The sequence below is a fragment of the Hemicordylus capensis genome, chromosome 3 (genome assembly GCF_027244095.1).
Source record: "Hemicordylus capensis ecotype Gifberg chromosome 3, rHemCap1.1.pri, whole genome shotgun sequence".
Lineage (NCBI taxonomy): Eukaryota > Metazoa > Chordata > Lepidosauria > Squamata > Cordylidae > Hemicordylus > Hemicordylus capensis.
Window position 1 is genome coordinate 26,426,985 of NC_069659.1, and position 25,430 is coordinate 26,452,414.

The 25,430-nt window shown below is 42.9% G+C and overlaps 2 protein-coding genes across 2 annotated transcripts in view; both read right to left on the reverse strand.

The window, feature by feature from the left end:
* The window catches only part of LOC128352530 (stromelysin-1-like), a 28,361-nt gene extending 18,770 nt beyond the window's left edge, over positions 1-9,591 (reverse strand). Inside the window, exons 1-2 of the mRNA XM_053313190.1 lie at positions 9,482-9,591; positions 7,619-7,721 (exon numbers count right to left, since the gene is read on the reverse strand). The gene's annotated coding sequence lies outside the window, so the exon portion shown is untranslated. The remainder of the gene's footprint in view (positions 1-7,618; positions 7,722-9,481) is intronic.
* A 1,413-nt stretch (positions 9,592-11,004) lies between these two features.
* LOC128350660 (stromelysin-1-like) lies at positions 11,005-23,601 on the reverse strand. Its single transcript, XM_053309112.1, has 10 exons — positions 23,456-23,601; positions 22,275-22,510; positions 20,627-20,775; positions 20,417-20,536; positions 18,194-18,355; positions 16,302-16,452; positions 14,965-15,098; positions 12,775-12,934; positions 11,505-11,608; positions 11,005-11,368 (listed from the first exon to the last, which is right to left on the reverse strand). Exons 1-10 carry the CDS (start codon positions 23,558-23,560, stop codon positions 11,265-11,267), a joined length of 1,425 nt encoding a protein of 474 aa, XP_053165087.1. The 5' UTR covers positions 23,561-23,601; the 3' UTR covers positions 11,005-11,264.
* Between the last annotated feature and the right edge of the window lie 1,829 nt (positions 23,602-25,430).

Genomic DNA, 25,430 nt, shown 5'->3' on the forward strand with positions numbered 1-25,430 from the left:
CCTGTATGTTCTGTGGCTAGCTTGGCATTCAGCATCCATTCATCATGGGTCCATACAGGAGACCATACGGGAGCTGACCCTGCTTGGAGACGATCAATGTCCATGATTCGTAGCAGAATCACAGATAAAGTAAAGTGTGCCGTTGAGTCGGTGTCGACTCCTGGTGACAGAGCCTTGTTATTGCCTTTGGTAGAATACAGGAGGGGTTTACCATTGCCATCTCCCATGCAGTATGCCTTTCAGCATCTTCCTATATTACTGCTGCCCAATATAGGTGTTCCCATAGTCTAGGAAACATATCAGTGGGGATTCGAACCAGCAACCTCTGGCTTGCTAATCAAGTCATTTCCCTGCTGTGCCAAATCACAAGTAGGCAGGGTCTTTTACCCATTCATTTTAGAATTTTTCTCTACATCTGTGAGAACTAATAATTTAATTTTAAAGTAGAGTTGCAGAATTGCGGTAGTTGTTGCACTATCTAGATAATGCTGTGTGTGTGGAATTGTGTGGCATTCTTGCATTTCCAGGCAATATGGTACCAATATGAGGATGGAGCTGTAACTTAGTAGTAGGGCATCTGCTGTGCATGCAGAAGGTCTCAGGTTCAATCCCCAGCATCTCAAGGTAGGACTGGGAGAGACTCCTGCCTGAAACCTTGGAGAGCCACTGCCTGTCACTGTAGGCAACACTAAGCTAGTTGGACCAATGGTAGCATCCTATGTAACTCCACACCATGGGGACGACTTGACAAAATGACCCAGAGACTGCAAGTGATCCAAGTCCTAAAGTTTATCATGCCTGGTGTAATGGCTTCACCACTTTATTCTCTAACATACGCTTTGAGCTGTGGAAATTCCCAAGCAAATCTGTTCCTCATTTCCATGGATCCTTTGTGCCAAAAATGCCAACATAAAAAGAACAGAAGCAAGAACACAAGGGAAGTACATGCATGAAGATTACTAACAAGTGGAGGCCTGCAAAAAAATCATCATCATCATCATTTATTTGCTTAACACTATTAGTCACAAAATAAACATTTATTTTAAAATAAACATTTATTAGGCTGGAAGTGTAGTACTGTACGTGCATTCAGCACAATGTGTTATTAACTGTACCCATGTATACTGTACATAGGGTTGCCAGGTCCAGATGATGAGAAAAGCCAGTATCCGTCATCAAAAAAGTGGAAATAGAGGACACTTTTCACCAACAAAGTCTCCACTACGCATAACTTTTGCATATGTTTATTGGTATTACATATGCATATTTTGATAAAAATTGGATAATATGAGAATAAATACTGCTCACCACTGTGAAGCTGATGACCAGGTGAACTGTATGTCTGCTCATTCTGCTGTCTAAGTACTGAGTTCTCAAGGCCCCTGCTTCTTAACCATCTCCTGGTTAGGTTTACCACACACACAGTCCTCTGTCTTCCTCCCCATGGGTCACCTAGCCTGGTCTCCCCAGCCAGACCACCAACTTTACCCCTTGGCTCAAGGCAGGGTATCCAGCTAGCTACTGAACAAGCCTCTTTGCATTCTGGTACAGTGGTGCAAGCACAGTTTCCAACTCACTTGCTGTTCTCTATGACTACAAACATGTATCGACTGCTTTTCAAGAGAAGGTTTCACAGTGGTTTTCAAAGAAAAATAAATAAGATGCTCCCCTGTCCCGAAAGGGTTCACAATCTAAAAAGAAACACAAGCTAACACCAGCATCAGCCATTGAAGGAATGCTGTGCTCAGAGGCGTAACTAGGGAAGATGGTGCCCGGGGCAAGCACTGAAATGGCGCCCCCCACGCCCCCCAACATACTACATTATACTTAGGTTTTTCCTCACAAGCGCCCACCGCCGCCGCCAAGCCAGGCCACTGACTGGCCGCCAGGCGCCAGCAAAGCAATGGGGGGGGGGCCGCGGGCAGCGCGGAAGGGACCGCTCGTGGGGGAGGGGGCACTGACACTCTCCCTTGACTGCTGCAGCGCTGCTGCACTGAGCAGGAAACATTTGTATTAAAAAATAAAAATAAAAAATAAAAAAAAATTTTGTCATGGCGGCGCCAGAAAAGATGGCGCCTGGGGCACGTGCCCCCCCTGCCCCCCCTATAGTTACACCTCTGGCTGTGCTGGGGTTGGATAAGGCCAGCTGCCTTCCCCATGATAAACGGAAGAGATTCACTACTTCAAAAGGTGCCTTTTTACTTTTAGGGGTAGCTGCTAATTGAGTAAAGTTAGTTAGCTAACCGCTGAGTAAAGTTGTTAGCTAACTGCTAACTTCTCACTGCTGCCACATGGAGGAAGCAAGCTGCACCTGCCGGACTCACCTGTCCATACTCCTGCATCATGTGGCTCTGCAACCTGCCACTGAAGCAGAACCTCCCCTCTGGCTTCCTCATTGGATGGATGGTCAGTAGGAAGGGGAAAGAGACAGAGGCAGAGAAGCTGCTCATGAGAGCAAAATGTTCAGGGTGAACAAAATGTTCCAACTGCTCCCCAGAAAATATGCAAAAAAATTTGTTTGGATCCCCCAAATCTATATATTTAATTATCTGAGGCAGGGATTCTCAATGTTGGGTCCCCAGCTGTTAGTGGACTTCAGCTCTCATAACCTCCAGCTCCAATGGCCTTTGGTTGGGGATTATGGGAGTTGAAGTCCAATAACATCTGGGGACCCAACATTGAGAATCCCTGCTCTAAGGCATACCCATGGCTAATCCCATGTGTGGCAGCTCTTGCGAGAGTTCAGAGAGCTGCCGGATAGCCATGGGACGGGTGGGAGGGAGGAAAATGGTGGCTGCAGCCGGCGATGAAAACGCCGGCCGGCCAGCCAGAAAGGGGGGGGGGGCAGGAGAAGAAGCCGGCCGGACCTCCTGCCAGCCAGCTAGCCAGCCGGCCAGAAAGGAGGGGTAAAGAAAGTTGTGGGGGAAGAAGTCAGTGCCTGGCTGGCCAGAAAGCATAGGGTGGGGGCAAGAAAAAGGCGGCATGCAGGCCAGCAGTGGAGGAAGGTGGCGGTGGGGGGGTGATGGGCTGGCTGGAGGCGCAGATGCTCTGTGCCTGGCCCAGCTAGTATCCTCTATTCCTCCTAATGCATAAGAAGTCATTCTGGTCCCCCAAATACATGAAGCTCGTTCCCCAACTGTAATTGAGTCATCTGGACTGGTCATCCATCTCGTAGGAGAGGGGAATCCCCAACCAGGCAGATGACCAGGGTTGGGGATTTCCCTCCCCTCCTGGACGAATGACCAGCCCACAGGCTCAGTTACAGCCAGGGTGGGGCCAGAAGGCAGCGAGGGAGTGACTGCCAGTATCTAAGCAGCTGGGGCTCATTTCCCTGATTCCTCTCTAGCTTGTCAGTACAGGCCACAAACTATTTTCCAACCTGGCCCTCTGTTGCATTAAGAGAACATTATGTTTGAGCCCAACCACCAGCTTTAACCACAGGTTGTGACTAATCAGATTGGTGTGGTTTATTTAAACACAAAAGGCTAGAGCTCTGTTTACTTTCTATTCCCCTCCACTACCACCTATTTAGATAGCAGTTGTGGCTGAATCTGTCCGTACAACAGATAGAAAGGGACTTTTCAAATGTCTGCATGTGTGTGTGTGTGTGTGTGTGTAAGAGGAACATAAGGAGTGACATTTGATGTGAGGATATGGTTGTTAAAAGGTGATGACCCTACTTTTCATCTGTGAAATTCGGGAGAGTATGCCATTGCAGTGAATATATCATTTTTTCCAGGGTTATAGCCAGAATTTTTTCCTCAACTAAGAAAGTTTAGTTACTTGTCACCATTTGAGTTGCGAAGGATTAAAACAGCTTATGATGCAACTTTTGGAATTGTAATGTGTCATAGTGACAAATTGATATTTTTTTCCAGTAATTGTTGCATTATTTTTTATTTTTTTAAAAATCAGATTTCTGAGTGCTGAAATTATAGAAGTCACACCAAAAGGTCTTAACTGTGAGGGAAACCCAGAGCATGGATGCTCTTTGGAAAGCAGGAGTGTACAATAATCTATATATAATTTTCTAAGGCATACCCGTGGCTGATCCAGTGTGTGGCAGCTCTCACGAGAGTTTGCTAGCAGAAGTACCTGACTGGGCAGTGGGGATTCCATATGCAGATTGGGAGGACGAGACTGTGAGAGCAGAAGCACCATGGTGATTGGGCAGTGGGGATTACATATGCAGATAGGGAGGAGGAGCATGGTTAAGGTCAGTTGGAATGCAACTGTTACTGGTCGGAAGTTGTTCTTGATTTTACAGGAGAGGAATGAGTGTGTGTGTATGATAGTGGGCAGGGGTCTGCGAAGAGAGGGGTCGTGAGGGAGGAAAGAGTCCTAGGAGAAGGAGGCTGCCATTGTGTGAATTAGATGAGGGGACAAGATGAACAAGATCTATTAACTCAGGAAGAAGACAGAAAGAGAGAGAGGTGGGGGAGAGCATGGAAGAAAGACAGAGGTGAGGAGCGAGTGAAGGTGAGAGAAAGAGAGAAAAAGAAGGGATGGGAAGAGAGAAAGAAGGAAGGGTGAGGGATGGGCCTGAGCCTGTCAGTGGCCTGAGGGGAACAAGTGGCAATAGCAGCAGCAGCAGCAGCCAGGAAAGGCCCAGTCAACCACTGCTGCTGTTTTGGGCTATCAAGGCCATTAGCGGAGGGAAGGAGAAAGGCAAGCAAGGTACAGGTCCGGGCCTGTCAGTGGCCTGAGGGGGACGAGTGGCCATGTTGGCGTAGGCAGCACTTGGTCAACCACTGCTGCTGCTGCTCCTGTGGGGAGGAGCAGGAGCAGGGCTCGGGTGACGGGGGAGAGATCTCTGAGGTGAGGGGGGCTGTGGCAGGGGGTGAGGGGAGCAATCAAGTCCTAGTGCACAGATGCTCTGCGCAGGTTAAGCTAGTTCTGCTTACTAACTCGGCATTATTTCTAGTAATTTCCAACTCAGTGCTACTCAGTCATCAAAAATAAGCACAAATGTGATTTTGCCAATAAAATGTCCTTCTTAATGTTAACGTAGTTGATGACGCTCAAGCAACTACAAGAGCTAGGAGTTCCCAAATCCATATTCGCTGATTGGGCAATTCCCAATCCATTCCTCTCCCAAATTATCTTTTTGTCAGAAAGACACTCCTCATCAAAGAATGAGAACTTTGAATACGTTCGACTAGGACAATTTATTAGAAAATGTAAGTATGACATTTTAAAGGAAAAGTTGGCAAATCACTTTTTCCAAAGGACGTGGTTATGCTGAAATTGAATGTCTTGTTTTGTTGGCTTTTCTGGTTTGTAAATGTACTAGAACAATTCCAGATGTAACAACATGAGAAGAGGAAATGTGAACCTCTTGCATTTCCTCTTGCCATGTTTTTCTAACATATCTGGAATGAGTTGTTGGCAGCCAGTGGTAACTCAAGGAGAAGAGTGCTTGAAGAAGAGTGCTAAATTCTGCCCCCCTTGTGTGCATCCTCCTCACATTTTAAAAAGCAGGGGGCAGTAGGACATATTGCCACCACACTGATACCTCAATAATCAGTTGCCTGAGGTGACCACCTCACCCTGCGTCAAATAAAGGCCGCCCCTCTTGGCAGCTCCCTCGGTTAAAATGTAGAACTCTAGTAGAGGGACAGCTCAAACAGTAGAGGGGAGAGGGCATAACTCAGTGATAGAGAACATGTTTTCCATGCAGAAGGACTCAGGACCAGTCCCTTGAATCTCCAGTTAAAAGAACCTTAGGTAGCAAGACCTCTGCTTGAAGAGGTGATTCCAGCCAGAATAGATGAAACTGGGCTACATGATTAGCTTCCCCCCTGGCGAATCAATTCCTTAATCCAGGCCAGTATTTCAGAATGCCCTGGATTAATTACAGGCAAGACCATCCCAGGACAGGAAGGGCAAGGGAAGATTTGTCTGTATGGGTGGATATAGGTCTGTTCCTGTATGTAGAGAAAGAACTAGAACATCAAACCCTGTTTAAAAAGTAGGGGTGGGCTTGGAACAAAATGTGCATTCCATTCTGAGCTCAGAACAGAATGTAAATGCCTGGGATGTCCTGTTGGAACAACCAGCTGAGCCAGGTGTTCCAACGGAATGAGCTCAGAATGTTTTGAGTGTTCTGAACACCATTGTGGAGGCCTGTTTCCCCCTGGCTGACTGGTTTTGGCACTGGCTTCCGATTGGCTTGCGATCTCCTTGCTTCTTAGCTGGCTTGTTTTCATACAAATATTGTATATAACAAACCAACCAAGAAGCAAAGAGATCTCAAGCTATTTGGAAGCCAGCGTCAAAACCAGTCAGCCGGGGGGAAACAGGCCTCCAAAATGGTGCTTAGAATACTTGCATTCTGACTCAGAGTGGGATCATCCTGTTCCAAGCTCGAAACAGGCCCTTCATCTGAAGGGCATTCTGTTTCATGCTCGAAACACTGAAATGGCCCATTTTGAGTTGGAATGTTTCAAGCTCAAAACATTTTGCACATCCCTATTACAATGTTTATTATGCATCCTGAGCATAATTCCTAAGGCTCCATGATTCTCTAACCATTACACTATTTCACATTCTAACTAAGAAGACACAGAGAGACTGCCCATTTCTCTCTAAATATACTTAATATTATAATGTGGGCATTTCCATTGCTTTTTAATGGGCAAAATCCAGCCAAAGATAAGCAGTTTTATATTAGAGATAAATGAGAAACATAAAGCATGTGTTTGCCTCTCCCATTCAAATGAATAGTACCTAAATGCATTGTATTTTCTCACTGGAAGATACCCAGTGTATATTTCATGGCATTTTTCTTCAGGTGTTGTTACAGTATTTGATTGAGGGTCAATAAATAAGACCAGAGCAGCTCGTTGGCCATATGACATGAGTGGCTTTATGTGGAATTCAAACAGCTGCATTCACATAATCATAGCGATTCTAGTTAAAGAGTCAACCAGGATAACTGAGCCCCATGAAGTTGGTTGTGAGTATCCAGAATTTCTGAGCAATCCTGGTCACAAGAGAGTGGTCACAACTGTTGTAGTTAAACTGTATTTAAGCAGGCTGGATAACCAAGATCAGATCCGGATACCGGGTTAGCTATCCTGGCTAGCTGTAGTTTAACCACTGTGATTTGGCCAAGATTGCTCAGAAATTCTGGATTCTCACAATCAGCTCCATGGGGCTCAGCAATTCTGGTTAATACTTTAACCAGCATCACCATGATAGTGTGAACACAACCAACGTGGCCAAATAGTTGACCCAATTTTCTCATAGGGATCATGCGCTAGGCACATGGCCATGCAATTTATGCACTCAGGTTAGTGTGTGAGATAAGCCATCAGAAGACTAAGAAGCATAAGAGTATGGGGGAGGGGGAAACCAATGAGGATTTATGATCTAATTAATATTAGCAAAATCCTTGGGGCTACTAAAAATAGATAGCTTCATACCAGCCTTCTCATATTTTGGAGACTGCTCCCTGGTTGTATTTGCATCTCTTTGACTCAGTTACTGATCTTAGGATAAAGATTGAAAGTTTGTGCTTAAAGGCATATAATAGTCATTCAGTTATGAAAGACAGGGATATTGTTCTGGTAAAAGAAGCAATGCATTAATGACTGGCAGCACCAGAGGTTTGTACCTTTCTGTGAAAGAGCCAACTCACAGACACCACCACAGTTGCCTACATCTCAGTCATGTCTTGTCTGGATTACTCCAATCAATGCACTCCATATGGGGCTAACCTTGAAGAATAATTAAAGGGGAAAGAAACTTTGGTTTACAGGGAAAGTTATGGATATGACTGCTCTAACTGAACTCCACAAAGCAAGTAAATTCAATGGGTCATGATGTTTACATTTAATCTTAATGGTTAGCCTTTATTTTCAAGATATTACTCCTTCTCTGGGAAAGAATTCACCATTCAGCCCTGGCAGATGCTCTTCACAGCTGTTTTCATGGCAAAAGACAACAAAATGAGCAACTGCCCCCTCCCTTCTCTGTCCACTCACTCCCTTCCCCCTCCCCTTTTCTCCTCAAGAACATTCCAACGGAACATGTCAGAATTTGATTCTATTTTCTTATTTTGTAGAATTTCAAAATACCATCTATGATGCCATCTATTTTCTTGTTTTGTAGAAATTCAAAACATATTTATTTTGACAAACACATCAAGGAGACTTGTACAGAAGACAAACCATCTAAAGAGACCTCTCCCAAAGAAATTGAATCAGTCTGGGCCTTGCTATTTGTTTGCAGAATATCCCATTATAAACATGGGGGTGGGTGGGAGACCCAACTGTCATCTTGATGTTTCTTGTCTGCTTTTCAACTTCTGCACCTCATAACTTTGCCATTTCCCCCATGGATTCAATAAAAAACTGAAACACTTATTGAGGAGGGGATTCTGAGCATAAAAGTTCTTGCACAAATAGTTCACAGAAAGCTTTAGAAGCCACAGAAAGTTGAAGCAGGAGGATGCAGGTGAAATAACATGATAGAATGTTGTTTTACCTCTCCACGCACAATATACAGGGACTCCCATGCCCATGCAATTTGGAAACTGCATCTGTTGCAAAAGTGGCAGCTAGGGTTCTGTCTGTATCTGCTTAGTGGAATCATATTATGCCCATTTTGAAAGAGCTGCACTGGCTGTTGATTCATTTCTGGATCCAATTCAAGGTGTTGGTTATCACCTGTAAAGCCCTTAAGGGTTTGGGTCCTGGATACCTGAAGGAATGCCTGCTCCTGAAAATTTATAGCCACCTGACAAGGTCATTGGAGCAGCTCTGCTCTCTGTGCTGACCCTTTGAGAGGTTCAGTTGTTGTGCACATGAGTCATGTCATTCTCAGTTGTTTGCCCTAGGCTTTGGGGAATGTCTGCTCCTTGGCTTCCCTTGTTTATTTATTGATTGATTTTGCGTATTTCTATGCCACCCAATATATGTATCTCTGGGTGGTTTATGTAATAAGAATAATACTGTTGTCATTAAGAGGCAAGTAAAGATCTTACAGTTCATCCAGACCTTTGAGCTTTATAGAGTGTGCTGATTTCTCTGGTTTTTGCTATATCTGTTGCTTATTTCATTGTTTGTATTGTTGGTTGTTTTGATTGGGTTTTAATGGATTTGTTTGTTACATTTCTAATTCTGCATAAAAATGTAGCTATAAGTAAATAAATTTAGAGACAAAATGGCTTCAGGGAAAGACACAACAGAAATTTTTAAGATAATGCACACAGCATGTGAAGAGAGGAAAGTTGTGTCTCTTGTAAAAGTGGGTCATGTGTTTCCTCCTTTGTGAGCCTCACTTCTGCAAGACTCAAATCTTTCACACAACATCGGCGTTGTGCAGTTGCCATAATGCTGCTCTGAAGTGCGTAACAGTGTACAATGCTGTGTTGCCTCCATGCATTATGTTGCATGCACTGGCACTAGTGCGTTTGCGTCCTGTCCATTCTTTCACTTAATTAACTAAAAAGCCAAGAAGCTTTAAAATGCTTTACCTGTGGCTAGATTCCGACTCCATGACCTTCCAACTCCATCATTCTATGTGGGTGGTATTGATTGCCAATTGGGTACTTATAATATGGAATGGCAGCAGCTTCAGTGGCAGAATCATGAGTCCATTCCTGGGTCTGTTCCTGGGACTTAGCTCTACCACTCTGTCAAAGACTGCCGCCCAGCTCCAAGGTAGTGTTAAAGCTGGAACTAACCACAGCGTAGGACATTAACCAACCACCCCCTCAACAGCATAAGGATGTGGCACTTAGGAGCTGCAATTTCCCAGCATTTTGGAACTTGAGGGAATATAGAAAGCTCTTAACACAACATGTTAAGCTGAATAAAAAGCTGATATAATTATCAATTTCTTTGATTAATTTATATCCTGCTCTATCCCAGGGGCTCAGAGCAGTTTACAGATTTTTTACAAAATAATCTTGCCCCCAAGGGGATCATCATCATCATCATCATCATCATCATTAAAAGTTCTCAGAGGGGAGGGGCTAAATGGCAGTTGGTCTTTCTCTGGCTGAAGGAGGGGGCCTCCCTGCTTTTCCTCACCCTCTGTTGCAGCCTGAAGGAAATGGCTGCGGAGGACACAGTTCATATGATGAGGCATGAAAGACGGTTTAAGAAGCATTGGTTTAGGTTAATCTGTGTGGCACTATTCACTCTGCAGTGTTAAGGGGAATGTGGCTTTTAAGAACTAGGGTTGTGCAAATCAATTAGTGGATGAATCGATTCGAATAGAATCTGGGCAATTTGAGATATTGAACCTTGAATTGAATCACTCTTGAGGATGTTTACCAGATTCAAGGTTGCATCGAATCACACAAGTTTGAATTGATTTGGAAATTCAAGCCTCCATTTTGTTCCCAGTGTTCTCCATTTTGTCCCCTCCAAACTTCTGCCATAATTGCCAGGGGGGAATTTTTAGGAATTTTTAGGTGTGGATTCCCAGTTTCTTATATGTCGCTATTAGGCTAAGATCTTGTTTAGGGTCTAATTCATAGCAGCTATTGTTTTGTCCTGATTATTATGTATTATATTACTGTTGGCATATTGTGTTTTTAATCTTGTTTTAATCTGTGTATGTTCTCTGTACGGCCTATGGCTGTAATAAATTGATTGATTGATTCTCAGTTGTGAAATATCTTCGTCATAGAGAAGTCATTTCACAAACAAGAATCCACAACACATAAAAATTCCTAAAAATTCTCCCCTTTGCCCGATTCCTTTGGGGGTTGGGTGGCAGTTGGCCCCCATGGGACCCTGCCACCCAGCATGCTTTGGTGCCCCCTAGACCTTAAAAAATTGAACAAATCAGTTTGAATTCAAAGTGAATCAAATTCAAATCAAATCGATCCAGAATCAAAGGCAACAGATTTGAGCTTGAATTGAATTGCAAAGATCGATTTGTGCACATCCCTATTAAGAACAACAAAGATTATACTAGATAGACCTATTAACTGGTTAATGCTATGACGTATGCTTGCATAAGAAGAAATAAACCAGGACCACCATATATAGAAACATAAATCTTTATATTGCTCAGCAACATACAAATTAACATTTAAATGCATTTTGTTTAATAATTAATTTATAAATATATTATTCCACTTTCCCCTTTAAAATATATTAATGCCCAAGTACAGGGTTTTTTTTCAGCCTCACAAACACAGAGTGGAGCATGTAATGCCAACACCAGCCAAACAGTCAGTGCTTGATGCATTGTGAAGCTGGGATTCCTCTGTTCTTGGCTACTTCCTTCTACTTCCATCCATGTCATTTGCAGCCAAACCAGCTGTTGCTCTTCTTAAGACCAAGAAATTTTTTGTTCTTGCTGTCAAATTCATGTTGCTTTGAGCTATTGAATAGATACAGGTGTCCTAAATAAACAAAGAGGAAGGTAAAGATTGTTAATCTAGTGATCCTAGGAAACACTCAAATCTTATTTTAAAAATTCCATCTTCCTCTCCCATATTTGTAATATGTGACTAGCCATGAAGATCATCATCTGCTTACCATTTTGCTCAAAAGCAGCATCGACCTTGGAGACAATTCCATGGAAGTCACTTGCTATCTTCCTTGGATAGCCCTGATCCATGAAATTCTTCCTTTCATCATATCTAAAGAAAGAAATGGGTAAAAAAAAAAAGAAGAGAGAGAGATACAACTGAGATTATTTTTTGTTGGTCTGGTAACCGACACTCTTGGTGCCACCAGAAATAACTGCATGTAATTGGCTGCCTTCGGAAATCACAGGAAACCTGAGGCAAACTCACCTCAGGTTCACCCCCTGTGATGTCCAAATTATCAGAACCATGGTTCCTGGACCAAACCATGGTTACAGTTCCTCCCTCAAACCTTGGAATGAGCCCTTGGTTGGAAGTAAGGTATACTTACTAAACCAAAGGCCCATAGACTCCAATGTAATTTCCAGTTTGTGCAAGCTGCACAAACCCGAATTAAGGGGAGGAAGCTCTCATAAGCACAATTGGCTTCTGTGGCTGCCCTTCCTGTATTAGAGGAAGCCCACACAGCCAGTTCCTTCCCAATTGCTGCGATCCAGACTGCAGATTGTGATAGTCTGAGAGTGCGGCAGGGAACTGGATGCAAACCACGGGTCCCTTGAACACGCACTCAAGTTACGTTCTAAGGTGGCTAGAGCTTTAGATATGAACCTGTACATGACATGGAGAGTGCTAACTGATCAAAGAGGCACCTTTTAAAAATGGTGATTCTCTTTATTGAGCAAGGGGAGAGCAACTGGCCCTATCCAGCCCCAGCACAGCATCCCTCCATTGGTTGTTGCTGGTGTTTATCTTATGTTTCTTTTTCGACTGTGAGCCCTTTGGAGACAGGGATCTCTCTCTCTCTCTCTCTCTCTCTCTCTCTCTCTCTCTCTGTCAACTGCTTTGGGAATTTTTGTTGAAAAGTGGTATATTAGTATTCATAGTAGTAGTAGAGTGCTATGCATACAAAATCATGAACGACATGATTTCACACAGTGAATGCGTGAATCTAAGTTCAAATATCTGAATCTCCTCCATTGTGTTTTATTGTCAAAAGAAGCATTCCATATCCAACAAGGTTTATGCAGAGAAATAATAAATAAGATGGATCCCTGCCTCTTCCAAGTTAGCAGGGGTTGTGCACTATGTTTTGTGCACTAGCAGCTGCACAAAACTGAGCAGACATCTCCATTCTTCTCTATTTCAGTTGCAAAGAATTAAATAAGCATACAAATGAGCTTTCAAGTTTGTTTGCCAGACACTGGACAATCTCCTCTTACCTCCAGTATTGATCACCCGAAAAGAAGTAGGTTTTCTTTATGTTTGCATCATAAACAGCTGCATCAACTTTCTTAACAGTCTTTGGGAAGCCCAGTTTGTGGATGCTTTTTGGAAAACCTGGCTCTCCAATAGTTGCCTTGAAAGCCCAGTATTTGTGCCCTGTTGCAAAAGATAGAAGATATTAAAAAGGTCTTGTGTGGAGATTAACTAAGCCTGGATCAGAAGCATGTGAGCCTCTACATTCCAAATGCCCTGCAGAGAGAATTTCAGGAATTCCGCAATGTCTTTTGTAAGCTGGATGTGCCTTCCTTTCTCAGCATTGATAATTTGGCAGTGATTAGGCCTGCTCTTAAAAATGTCAGATTTATATTATAAAACCTATTTGTATTTCACCTACTATATGTTGCTGGTTAGCAACTAATTTTGTGTAAATTCTTACTGGCCTGAGCAATATGAAAGGGAGACTAGAAGTGTGAACACTGGAAGATTTTCCTCTCAAGGGATGGAACCACTCTGGGAAGAGCAGAAGGTTCCAAGCTCCCTCCCTGGCAGCATCTCCAAGATAGGGCTGAGAGAGTTTCCTGCCTGCAACCTTGGAGAAGTCTCTGCCAGTCTGTGAAGACAGTACTGAGCTAGATAGACCAATGGTCTGACTCAGTATATGGCAGCTTCCTATGTTCCTATGTAAGAGCTGAAAGGCCACCATCAACATTGGCTCTGCCCACTGACTCACTTCTGCCCAAGCCATGGCAAAGTGCTCTTTAACCGTTTCCTCCCTGCTCCACCAGTGTGAATTCCTCAGCTATAGACCTCAACAATATCTCATTTTCTGGGCTCATATCAGGAGCTGTTATGCACAAGGAGGAAGAAATCTGATACAACCTCTGTCTGTTGTTGATCATGTTGGAAAGAAGAGAATGAAAGATGCCTTAGTGTCCCACTAAGTCTGGCAGCTGCACAACAAGAAAAGGACTCTGCAAATGCTTTTGGTGATGTTAAGGATGGTGTTAAAGAGTCTTTTGCTTATGGGCAATATCTCATCCATGTGGTCCACCATATACACTTAGGATGTGTGTCTGTCATGAGCCTACATATCCTCCCTGGAGGTTCCTTTCCCTAGTCTTGTGGAGGGAGCAGTTCATCCAAATCATTTGTTTACATGTGGCCCAAATGTTAGTTTAAACTAATGTTTGGGCCACTAGTAGAGGGGCTGAGACAGCCCTCCACGTGATTAGGGCAAGGAACCTCCCAGAATGGGGGAGAAGGATCTGTGAGCTCCTGGCAGACACACATCCTAATTGTATAGGGTGGGCCAGATGGATGAGATATTGCCCATAGACAAAGGACTCTGTGACACCTTTCTGCTCATTGTGAACATCAACAGAGGCTTTTGCAGAGTCCTCCTCTTGTTTTGCAGCTATCCCACTTAGGCCCAGGCAAAGTCCTCTTGAGTTCCTTTTGTTCCAATACGATCAGAAACAGAGGCTGTATCAGATTTATCTCCTTGTGCATCACAGCTGGCGGGGGGCAGGAGGATAGCTCATGACACACATGTGTCCTAATTGCAAGTGATGGGCTGCTGGGGAGATGAAGTATAGTCCAAGCCAACTCTTGGCTTATGCAAACAAAAGCCATTGATTGGCACAACAGCTACCATGTTGTGCAAGTTTCATGGGGATGGAAGGCATTGCCGGCAGTACTACTGTGCGGACACAGAGGCAGCAATGCCACTGCTTCTGACCAGCCAGTTTCCCCATTCATCACTATAGGAGAAACCCCAGCAGTTTCCCCCATTCATCACTATAGGAGAAGCCACAGGGATGCCGCTTGCACAACCACTGGTTGGAAACAGCAGTACCACTGCTTCCGTGTCCACAGCAGCAGTGGCACCGATGACTCCTGTCCCTTTCAGAACTGCACATCCTGTCAGCCAGTAAAGCGGGTATTTTCGATGCTGTGGACGTTGGGAAGTCAGCACAAAATAAAAGTAAAGCAAGCCTCAAACTCAGTAAGGTGTGTAAAAGGTTTTCGGTTGTTATGCCAAATGCATAGCGCACCGCTAGCCACTTTTCCTCACAGCAACAGTCTCTTTTTTGCATTCCTCACTTTGTTTTCCCCTGAGTGATTTCCTAGGATGTGTGTTGGAAATTTCAGATTTAAACTATAGATATGATGCTCTGAACATTTACCTTTAAAGAGAAATATTGTATCTTTATCTGGGACTTCATTTGCAGCATCTATGCCACTGCTCAAAGCTGGCCAGAAAGCAGAAATGGGATCCTTTTCAATGTCTCTTCTCAGAGGATTCTTTCGCCAAAAGAAGCTACAGGAAGAAAGACAACAGGAATGTTTACCTTAAGCCATGTCAAAATTCCTGCTGCACAAGTTTGTAATCTTTAAATACAATGACTTAAGCCAGGGGTTCCCAAACTGGTACTCCAGATGTTGCTGAACTAAAGGTAAAGGTAAAGTGTGCCATCAAGTCGATTTCGACTCCTGGTGCCCACAGAGCCCTGTGGTTGTCTTTGGTAGAATACAGGAGGGGTTTACCATTGCCTCCTCCCGTGCAGTATGAGATAATGCCTTTCAGCACCTTCCTATATCACTGCTGCCCGATATAGGTGTTTCCTATAGTTTGAGAAACAGACCAGTGGGGATTCGAACCAGCAACCTTCTGCTTGTTAGTCAAACATTTTCCCCACTGCGCCACTTAAGGTGACTGTTATGTGAACTACAACTCCCATAATCCCCAGGCACAATACATTTTAGCTGGGGTGATGGGAGTTACAGTTTTATACAGAATACCATAGGTTGAACCCCTGGCTTAAGCTGATATTGCAAATCCAGCGTGAGGACTGGTTTACACCATCAGGACAGAGCTGACACTCAATACAGCTAAAAAGCTAAAAGTAAGCATTGTCTTCTACTGTCAAAAATGGTATGTCAGATACATTTAACCAGTTGTATATGTGGTTGCATTGTTTACCACGTTGGGAACGAATGCACTTAGACCTGATAGTAACTTCCAAAGCTGCAGACAGAGGGAAAGTTCGAGGAGCAGCTCACATAGAATTTTTAGGGGGAGAGGAAAGATTCTTTTTTGGGGGGTGGGGATATGTTTTGGGGATTAAGCATATGGGTTGTTAGGTTTGACAAGGGGAAGCTGATTAAAATGAAGGGCGAACACCTCACATGTTTAGGGGTGGGATTTGCACCTGCAGTGACTTCTAGCCATTTTACATAAGATAGTCATGTATATTTCCTGATGTTTTTTTTTTAAGCCTAAAATCAGTTGCAGAGACTGTATTGTAGAGCAGAGGACTGACAGTGAGGTAGGGAAAGAGTGCCTGAACTCTCTCACCCCTACTGTTTTCTACCCCTGAAAGTTGCCACCACAAGCTGCTTTTCATACGGGTAACCAGTTCTTTCCCCCCGCAGGTGGAAATGCATTTGTGATGGTGGGCATGTTTTGGGGTGAGGAAAAAGACCAGAGGGGAAAGGGTGAAATAGCTTCGGCCTAATCTACCTGTCTTTAAAGAACAAGGTTTCCCCTCTAAGACTGGCAACAGCATCAAATACCAGGTGTGAATCACACAGGTCTGGTGATGGTGATTCTGCTGGAACGTTTGGTGGTGATTCAGGTTCGTCTGATGGGCCATCATCATTTCTAGGGGGTCCTTGAAAAAGAAGCAAAGAGAAGAACTGAAGGACTATCAAGATTTTTAAAAAGAAAGAAAGAAGACATATGTTCAGTGAAATTGCAAGAGGCTACATTCTAAGATGGTGGTGCTACACCATATTAAACCTCTGGTTCGTCCCCTATTCAACCCGAATTGATTTAGGTGATTCAAGCACCATTTTGAGGCCTGTTCCTCCCGTCCACTCTGGACTTAGTACATTTGCACACCTGGGAGGACTAGTCTATCTGGACCAGTCTTCCAAAGTGGGCTGACATGCTAAGTCTGTAGCGGAGGTGGGGAAAAACCACATATATAATAACAATAAACATATGCAAGTTTTATGCAAAGTGGAGATGTTTGGAGCCTTGTTTTGGGGTGGGGGTGAAAAGTGTCCTCTGTTTCCACTTAGTTGGTGATGGATATCAACTTCCACTTTTCCACTATTTCCACTTTTTTGGTGATGGATATCAACTTTTTCACAATCTAGATCCGGCAACCTTAGTCACATCAGACCTTCCTTCTTCTTTATACCATTAATAAAAATATATGTGCACTCACGTTTTTAAAATTGATTTTAAAAAATGTTTTAAAACATTTTGCACTGCATTTTGTATTTTCCTTTTCTAATGTAATTTGTTTTGATTCATGTGTTTTTATTGGATGTTTTTATTGTGGTGTTGTGTGCTGCCCAGAGAATAATTTGTTATGGGGCAGCTAACAAATCAAGTAGTAGTAGTAGTAGTAGTAGTAGTAAGCATGGGTGTGTATAGCCTTAAAGAATTTACTAGTGTGCCCTACTCCTGTTTTTAAAAATTTCTGTTAGCTTGTGAGGAGTGACTTTTTAAAGAAATTCCTTTTTAAGAGATGCAAGGACAAAATGCCTCTGAGTATGTGCAGTGACCTTCCCGTCTACAGAACCTTTAAACTGCAATGTAAGGAGGGGAATGCTAAGACGCATGTGCAGAGGGTCCCTCTTAAGGGTTCCATATTGGTTCTAACCCTCCTGAATCCTTTAGAAGGAAGGGGGATGGGATCCTAAGCACTTTCCCCCCATCTTTACAGCCTCCTGTTCTGAAAAGGAGGATGAAATTCTTGGAGGGCCAGTAAAATTCTGGCTGATTAGCAGCTCTGCTATTTGCTGACACCTGATCATCCAGGGTCAGACATTAACACCTGTGTCCAGTGATGTCATTGTTCTGTCAATCTACTGTATAAGGACTAGTGCCTCTGAGCAAGCATAACTTCAGCCCATCACCCCTAACAGGTTGACTCCTCTTGGATGGCCCATATTGTTCTGCAAGTTCACCCAGGAGGACCTGCCCAACAATACTATTCATGCAGATCAAAATTGCTAGATCAAGTGAAGGAGTAACATTGCAACAGTCCTACTACTTTTGGAATTCCCACCTCATAAATTAAACCCCACTTCATTTCAAAGGGTATTTTTCACTTGTCCTAAATATGAACATGAGTCCATGGTATGAATCCTCTCATATGCACTACAGGTCAGAGAAGGTTTCTCCACTCATATCCGGCAGAGGCCGGCCATTATAGAAGTATTTCTGCTTTAAACATTTCCTCAGGGTTGGTTTATTATTCCAGGGCTGCAGCATCAACTTCTCTGTGTGTGAATGAGCCATTACATGTCCAACACTGAGAATTATCATCTCAGATCTCCTTCAATGCCATGCATTTACATGAAATCAGTCCATATAATCAGCTGTGAAGCTTTGCTTACCATAAAGACTCTGGATACCCTGAATGTCATCGCTGCCAAGCTGGAATCTTTGGGGGTCCCAATCTTGTAGGAATGGAAACATCAGAGCTCTTTGATCATTGGAATGGCCGAGACCCAGTGAGTGGCCAAACTCATGGGCAGCAACAATAAAAAGGTTGGTTCCTAAAAGGAAACAAGAAGCAATTGTGAATCCCCTTTGTCTGTATGACGGTGAGAATATGATGTATTCAAAGAGCTTCTATCAGACATGCTTTCTCTTAGGCTGTGAGATATATGTCCTCTGTTTCTAATCTTTGGAAATATGCATCTTGAATTACAGATAGTATATAAGACTGAATTCCTGAAACAAAGCATTTGTTTTGTTCTTCTGAAATTCCATTGAAATTTTGTTCGTCCTGAAAATCCAAAGAATTGGATAGACGTGTACAGAAGAACAGGAACTGGGAACCATATTGTATTATACTTGGCACAGATTATTTAATATTGAACTACAGAGTGAGAACACTGAGCTGCTATTTATGGTTCATCCAGGTTGCATGGTTGCTACAAAGGAGCAGATTATATGGGCATGATATGGGCAGCCTGCAACATGGTTAGAGATTCCATATGAAGGACTCAGAGTGGAAACCCCTGATAGTGTATGGATATACAGTCACTACAGTGGCACATCTTTACGCAAATAGTTCAATGGTCTTCAGTTCAGCTTCCAGGTAACTGTCACCCCACCAGCATATTGGATGATCTGGCCCTAGGTCTCCACCTAGTCTTTTTACTAACAAATCACACTCCCCTTTTGCCTGAAGCAAGTCTAAACCATAGCCTATGAGCAACAGTGTGCAACTATCAGTCCATCTACTGATCCCAATCATTTGTGGAGGTATAAAACATCATACATAATGCAGTCCATAGGAAGTAGCAATCTACACCAACATTGTACATTTTGTGCTGATGAAAAAGTGGCATCATAATTTTTATTTGCTTTATGAAAATCAAAATATTGGAATGGTACACTTACAACTACTAAAACCTAGATTCTGAAGGAAGAGGTGTTCATTAGCTATCTGGATAGTCTTGGGTTATATGATATCTCTATACTCTAGACCTGCACAAGTTATGACGCACCTAGCCAAACGCAACCTACCATCCATTTATGACAGGCCACTCACACTTCAGTAAACCTCCTCTTTTTGCTGCCTGTCAAACAGGAGAATTGTAAACCACCCAGCAGGCCAGAATACATCATTTCTTGGTGGGTAACAAGTTTTCCAGTCTTGGCTCACATTCATCATCAATACCATTGATGTTATTGGAGAAATGACTGCAGACCTTGCATTGACTTTAATGGAAATTTTATGATACTACATCTGGAATGCAGGATCAAGGTGTTTGGTGGTGTTTTTTAAAAAGTCAAACATTCAGGAAACCCCCCATAAATATACAGTATAGGTATTTTACACACTGAGCCTTGAATGGAGCTTGTGTTTCAAAATTTTGCTGTAAATGTAGTTAAGAACCACCGAATAGGCATTGGCTGACATACAGAGCAAGAATTCACAGGGGCAGCAAGAGAACAACCTAACAGAACTTCTGGACTAATTGCACCTGTGCAACGGGGAAATAACAATTTTGCATACCCTCCCCTTCCCCAGGAAGTCTTTTGTGCCACTTAAAAATATGACCACCCGAAAATGAGGAGAGCTGGTCTTGTGATAGCAAACATAGCTTGTCCCCTTTGCTAAGCAGGGCCTGCCTTGGTTGCAAATGAATGGGAGACTGCATGTGTGAGCACTGTAAGATATCCCCCTTATGGGGCCATTCTGGGAGGAGCATCTCGGGTTATAAATTCCTTCCCTGAGAGAGACTCAGCACTGAAATAGGGCTGAGACAGACTCCTGCTGGAACCTTGGAGAAGCCACTGCCAGTCTATGTAGAGAATACTGAGCTAGATGGACCAATGGTCTGACTCAATATATGGCAGCTTCCTGTGTTCCTATGACCCTGAGGGTTGTGCAATCTTCTGGGTCATATTTTTGGGTGGCACAGAGGACTTCCCCAAGAAGGAGAGAGCATCAAAAATTGCCCTTTCCCCACTGCACCAGTGAAGGAAGTTGGGAAGATCTCTTAGGCTTCTCTCTTGCTGCACTGGTGCATCTTTGCTCTGTATGTCACCCACTGCAAACAAATGCATGATGGCATGAAGAAATTACCAAGTTATGAAATTACCTCTCAAATCTCTTGTCCAGTTTTCATCCTCATCAAAATGGGCATTTCCACCATAAGCGGGGGAAAAGGCATGAGCCAGCTGTCTACCAGGTCCATCAAAAGGAATATAGTCACCATGGTCTGAAAAGGTGAAATAACAGATATACATAATTACTATCACAAGCCAAGATATAAGGTATATCTATGCTTATTTTTCTGTGATTTACTTACATCCTGCAGCAAAAGAGATCGTTATATCTGCAGAGTTCCCATACACCCTTGTGAAAGTCAAGGGGGTCACATCACTCCACACTTTCCAAGCTCTCTCGATTGCCTGATCCACATCAGCACGTTCCATGTCTGGTGTGTAATTTTGGATGCTGCAAAATACAGAGTCATCAATGAAATGAATGTTTGAAGTAAAACGTATCATGGCTTTGGAAGGATATATTTTCCCTTATCTATTTGTTTGCCAAGGAACCTCTGTACATTTGCCATTCTATCCTTGCATGGATTGTTCCCTTTGCTAAGCAGGGTCTACCCTGGTTTGCATTTCAATGGGAGACATGTGTGGGCACTGTAAGATATTCCTCTTAGGGGATGGGGCTGCTCTGGGAAGAGCGCCTGCATGCTTGCATGAAGAAGGTTCCAAGTTCTCTCCCTGACATCTAGACAACAGGGCTGAGAAAGTCTCCTGCCTGCAATCTTGGAGAAGATGCTGCCAATCTGGGTAGACAATACTTAGCTAGATGGACCAATGGCCTCTCTTGGTATAAGGCAGCTTCCTATGTTCCTATGTTCCAAGCCAACTTTCAGGAAAGCTTGACCCTCATTATTGGCATCACCAAAGAACTCAAGAGTTCCTAGGAACACAAGCTGAAATCAAGTCCCATATACAGTCCATTCCTTGTACAACTTTCACTTGTGCTGGTGCAGCTGAGTCTCAGAAAAATGCACTACCTAATAATGTCATTTCTTATATTGTATCATTTCCAGGAGAAGTTTCCCATCCATTTTAATAATTTCTAATACTCTTCTGCTGCCAGATACACTATTTTATTTGTTTAATGTTTCTTTGCCTCCTTCCTGATAACATGCTCGAGGCAGCATTGGATTATATGTATTTAGCCACTGCCAACCAGAGTCACCCAGCAAGTATCATGGCTGAATGGGGATTTGAACTTGGAACTCCTCGGTCCTAGTCCAGCACTCTAGCCACAACACCATGCTGGTCTTCATCCCTAAAATGCACACACAGTGGGATACAAGAGGGATTCTCAATCTTGATTCGCCAGATGTTGGACTACAACATCCATCATCTGTGGACCCAAGGCTGAGAACTTCTGGTGTACTACATACTTAAGTTTCTCTTCAGAACAACCCTGTGAAGTAGGTTAGGCTGAGAGAGAAGTGACTGTCCCAGAGTCACCCAGCAAGTATCATGGCTGAATAGGGGTTTGAACTCAGAACTCCCCGGTCCTAGTCCAGCACTCTAAACACTACACCACACTGGTCTTCATCCCTAGGATGCACACACAGTGGGATACAAGAGGGATTCTCAATCTTGTTTCCCCAGATGTTGGACTACAATATCCATCATCTGTAGACCCAAGGCTAAGAACTGGCAAATCAGGAAAATACTCAACTTTCCTCTTTTCAGTTCTGGCATCTATGTGTCCTGAGAAACATAAGAGGTTCATGGTTGTACTTCCTGGAAAGACCACAATGGGTTCTCCTGCAAATCCCTCTCTGCTGCCCTTCTGCTCTTCTAGAACTTTCAACTATAAGATTGTGCTCCTGCTAGGAGTCAGATGAGAGTTGTAATACTGACAACCTCCAGGTAGCATCTTCAGTTCAATAAAGTATATTGAAATCTTACCTATAAGTCAGGTCTTTCTTTGCCCATTTCGGAGACATTGGAAAGGTACTGTATTCACCTATATCAGGAACCCCACACCTGGGTTTCTTCATTGCAGCCAGTGTGTTTGAATCCAGTTTGCCTGTCACTTCCAGCCCAAAGAATTCTTGCATCTCTCGTAGTTTGTCAGCAGCAGTTCCTTTGCTTCTTAGGATTGGCGTTTTATCTGATGTAGGGTAATAGTCTTCTAGATATTTCTAATGGGGAAAACAGATACTTTGATTGCTTATATTTTGACATGCAGTTTTCATCTTTTAATATGTTATTTTCTGCTTTTAGAGCCAATACAAGACCAGAAGGAAGGCCATTCATCTATTGCACCCATTTTACAGATCCAGGAACTGAAGCCAACAGACAGCAACTTACCCAAAGCTAACCAGAAGACCTACTGTGGAACAGAGGTCTGAACCAAATTCTATAGCTAAATTTATACACACTGTGAATTTACAGAAGGCATTTGATGACTGGCTCTCTGTCCCTAATCAATTTGCTGGTTGGATTCTGTTTCTCCTCTGCTTAAGCATCAGCATTTGACCATTATTTTTATTTTGTATTTATTGATTATAACATAAGAACACAAGAACAGCCCCGCTAGATCTGGCCCAAGGCCCATCTAGTCAAGCATCCTGTTTCACAGAGTGGTCCACCGGATGCTACTGGAAGCCTATAGGCAGGAGTTGAGGACAGGCCCTTTCTCCTGCTGTTACTCCCCTGCAACTGGTATTCAGAGGCATCCTGCCTCTGAGGCTGGAGGTGGCCTATAGCCCTCAGACTAGTAGCCATTGATAGACCTCTCCTCCATGAAGTTATGCAAACCCCTCTTAAAGCCATCCAGGTTGTTGGCTGTCACCACATCTTGTGGCAGAGAATTCCACAAGTTGATTGTGCGTAGTCTGAAAAAGTACTTCCATTTGTTGGTCCTAAATTTCCTGGCAATCAATTTCATGGGATGACCCCCAGTTCTAGTGTTATGTGAGAGGGAGAAAAATTTCTTACTATCCACTTATTTATTATAGAAATAACATTTCTAAACCACCTCATGCAATCAGTCTCTGCTTAAAACAGTTAAAAGCAGCAGTTAAAATTAAACATCATCATCTATACAGGTTTAAAAAAATAGATTAAACACCCATAATAATTACCTTGGCAAACTCCTTGTCCTTTGCTGTGACTTCTGTGTCTGAAACGATGGGCAGGGCAGACACAAGTGCTCCATAGAGCATGACTGTAAGAAGCAAGCTCTTCATTTTTTTCTTGCTTCCTCTTCTGTGCCCCAGCCTTAGAGTTCTAGAACTCCCCAGCTTCTGTCAATGGATGTGTCTATGCACCTCAAGTGTCCCTCTATATATAGTCCATGTTTGTTCAATAAAAATCAACAAAAGCATGATTCATGTATAACATCCTCTAACTTCCGTTGCACAGAAAGTACTTTTTTAGAAGAGTGACACATATAGGTTGCTAAGTTTAAAAGCCCTGACTTGGCAATCACTAATAGGCTGGCTGGAATTCACTAAATGGGACTTTTTCCACCAAGGGAAATTAAATTGTCCATGCAAAAAAGGATGGGGATGACCCTCCTCACCATGTGAAGCTCTTCCCACCTCTAAACATGAAGTTGCTTTTTAGCAGGGATTTGGAAATTCCAATATTGTTTTATGTGACTAGCTTTCATTAACTGAGCAACCAAAATTTTATAATGAAAAGAAACAGATACATTATGAATCATAATAATGATGCTATCAATATATATTAATGAAAGTTTGGGGAAAAATTAAATATAAAATATAAAATCAATATCTAAACATTTCTCAAAGCAAATGTTAAGTATATTTCTTATTAGGGTAAACTGCATACACCAGTCAGTATTGATATTTATTGATAATATTATTAGGATAATAATATTATTAGGATAATTATATTAATATTATCATTATTAACCTATGGTGGTTTGGGGGAAAGTTTAAAAATTTGTTAAATACTATCCACTTGTCCATTTCCTTTGTGAGTTGGTTGGATGGTAGGTAGTACCCATCCTGCCGTACCATCCAACCCACTTTGGTGTCCCTAGGACAGGACTGCTCAACTTCGGCCCTAATGCAGATGTTGGCCTACAACTCTCCTCATCCCTGGTTATTGGCCAATGTGCCTGGGGATTATGGGAGTTGTAGTCCAAAAACAGCTGGGGGGCCTGCCCTAGGAGCTACCCATGGGGATCAATGAGATATTTCGAGTTTCTCCATTGTTCCTTATGGCCGGAACACTCAAAACATTTTGAGATTTGTTCCATAGAAACAACCAGCTCAACGGCTGTTTCAACGAAACGTTTCGGCCATCTGCATATTTTTTTTTAGCTCAAAACAAAATGCAAAATCCATTTTGTGCATGTTCCTAGACTATAACTATAAAAATATCAATGTACTTTCCAGGTTGTTTCATGAACATAGTGGATTATTACATTACTCATGACTGAGCACCACTGAAATCAATGAGACAAGTTAGTCATAACTAACTTAAGTCCCATTAATTTCAAAGGAATGTAGAAATGACTTTAAAAAAAACACCATTATAATTTCATGTATCAGCATTAAAATGGTTCTCAGTTGTCTTGAAAAATATTATAATCAAACATGAAATATGTGATGAAACTTTTATTTTGGTGTCTTTTTCTGCCCCCAAACTCCTATCTTTGACCCTTTACCCTACATATTATTATTGCAGATGTCCAGCATCTGTCCAGATCTTCTTCAAAGATCACAATATTGCTGTGAGTTTGTGGTTATTAGCTGGCAGGCAATTCTTTTGTAAATTAATCTCTGTTATCCGCTCTGAACAATCCTGAATGACTTCCACCTTGGAGAAGGATGCCATTGGGAAATGTATGAGAGTCTCAGCCTTCCTGCCTCTTTGTAGAGGCTCATGGGAAAACAGAGGATTACCTGATCCTCCTTTCCCCCTCCCCTGAAAGGTGCCTGCGTCTTAAGCCAGTATAAAAAGAAGAGCTAATCTGATTGACTCAAGGAAGTATTTTAGAAAGAGCCTCTAATGGGGCAACAAAGGCAGAAAGCAGCTGCATCTCAAGATGCAAAGTTGGGCCTCTGTGATGTAACCTCCTGCTGA

Coding starts and splice junctions, on each gene's coding strand:
- LOC128350660 (XM_053309112.1), bottom strand. CDS start 23,560: ATGAAGAGCTTGCTTCTTACAGTCATGCTCTATGGAGCACTTGTGTCT. Junction 20,537..20,626: donor GATCTCTTTTGCTGCAGGAT/GTAAGTAAATCA, acceptor TCACCTTTTCAG/ACCATGGTGACTATATTCCT. Junction 16,453..18,193: donor GGGTATCCAGAGTCTTTATG/GTAAGCAAAGCT, acceptor TTCTTTTTCAAG/GACCCCCTAGAAATGATGAT.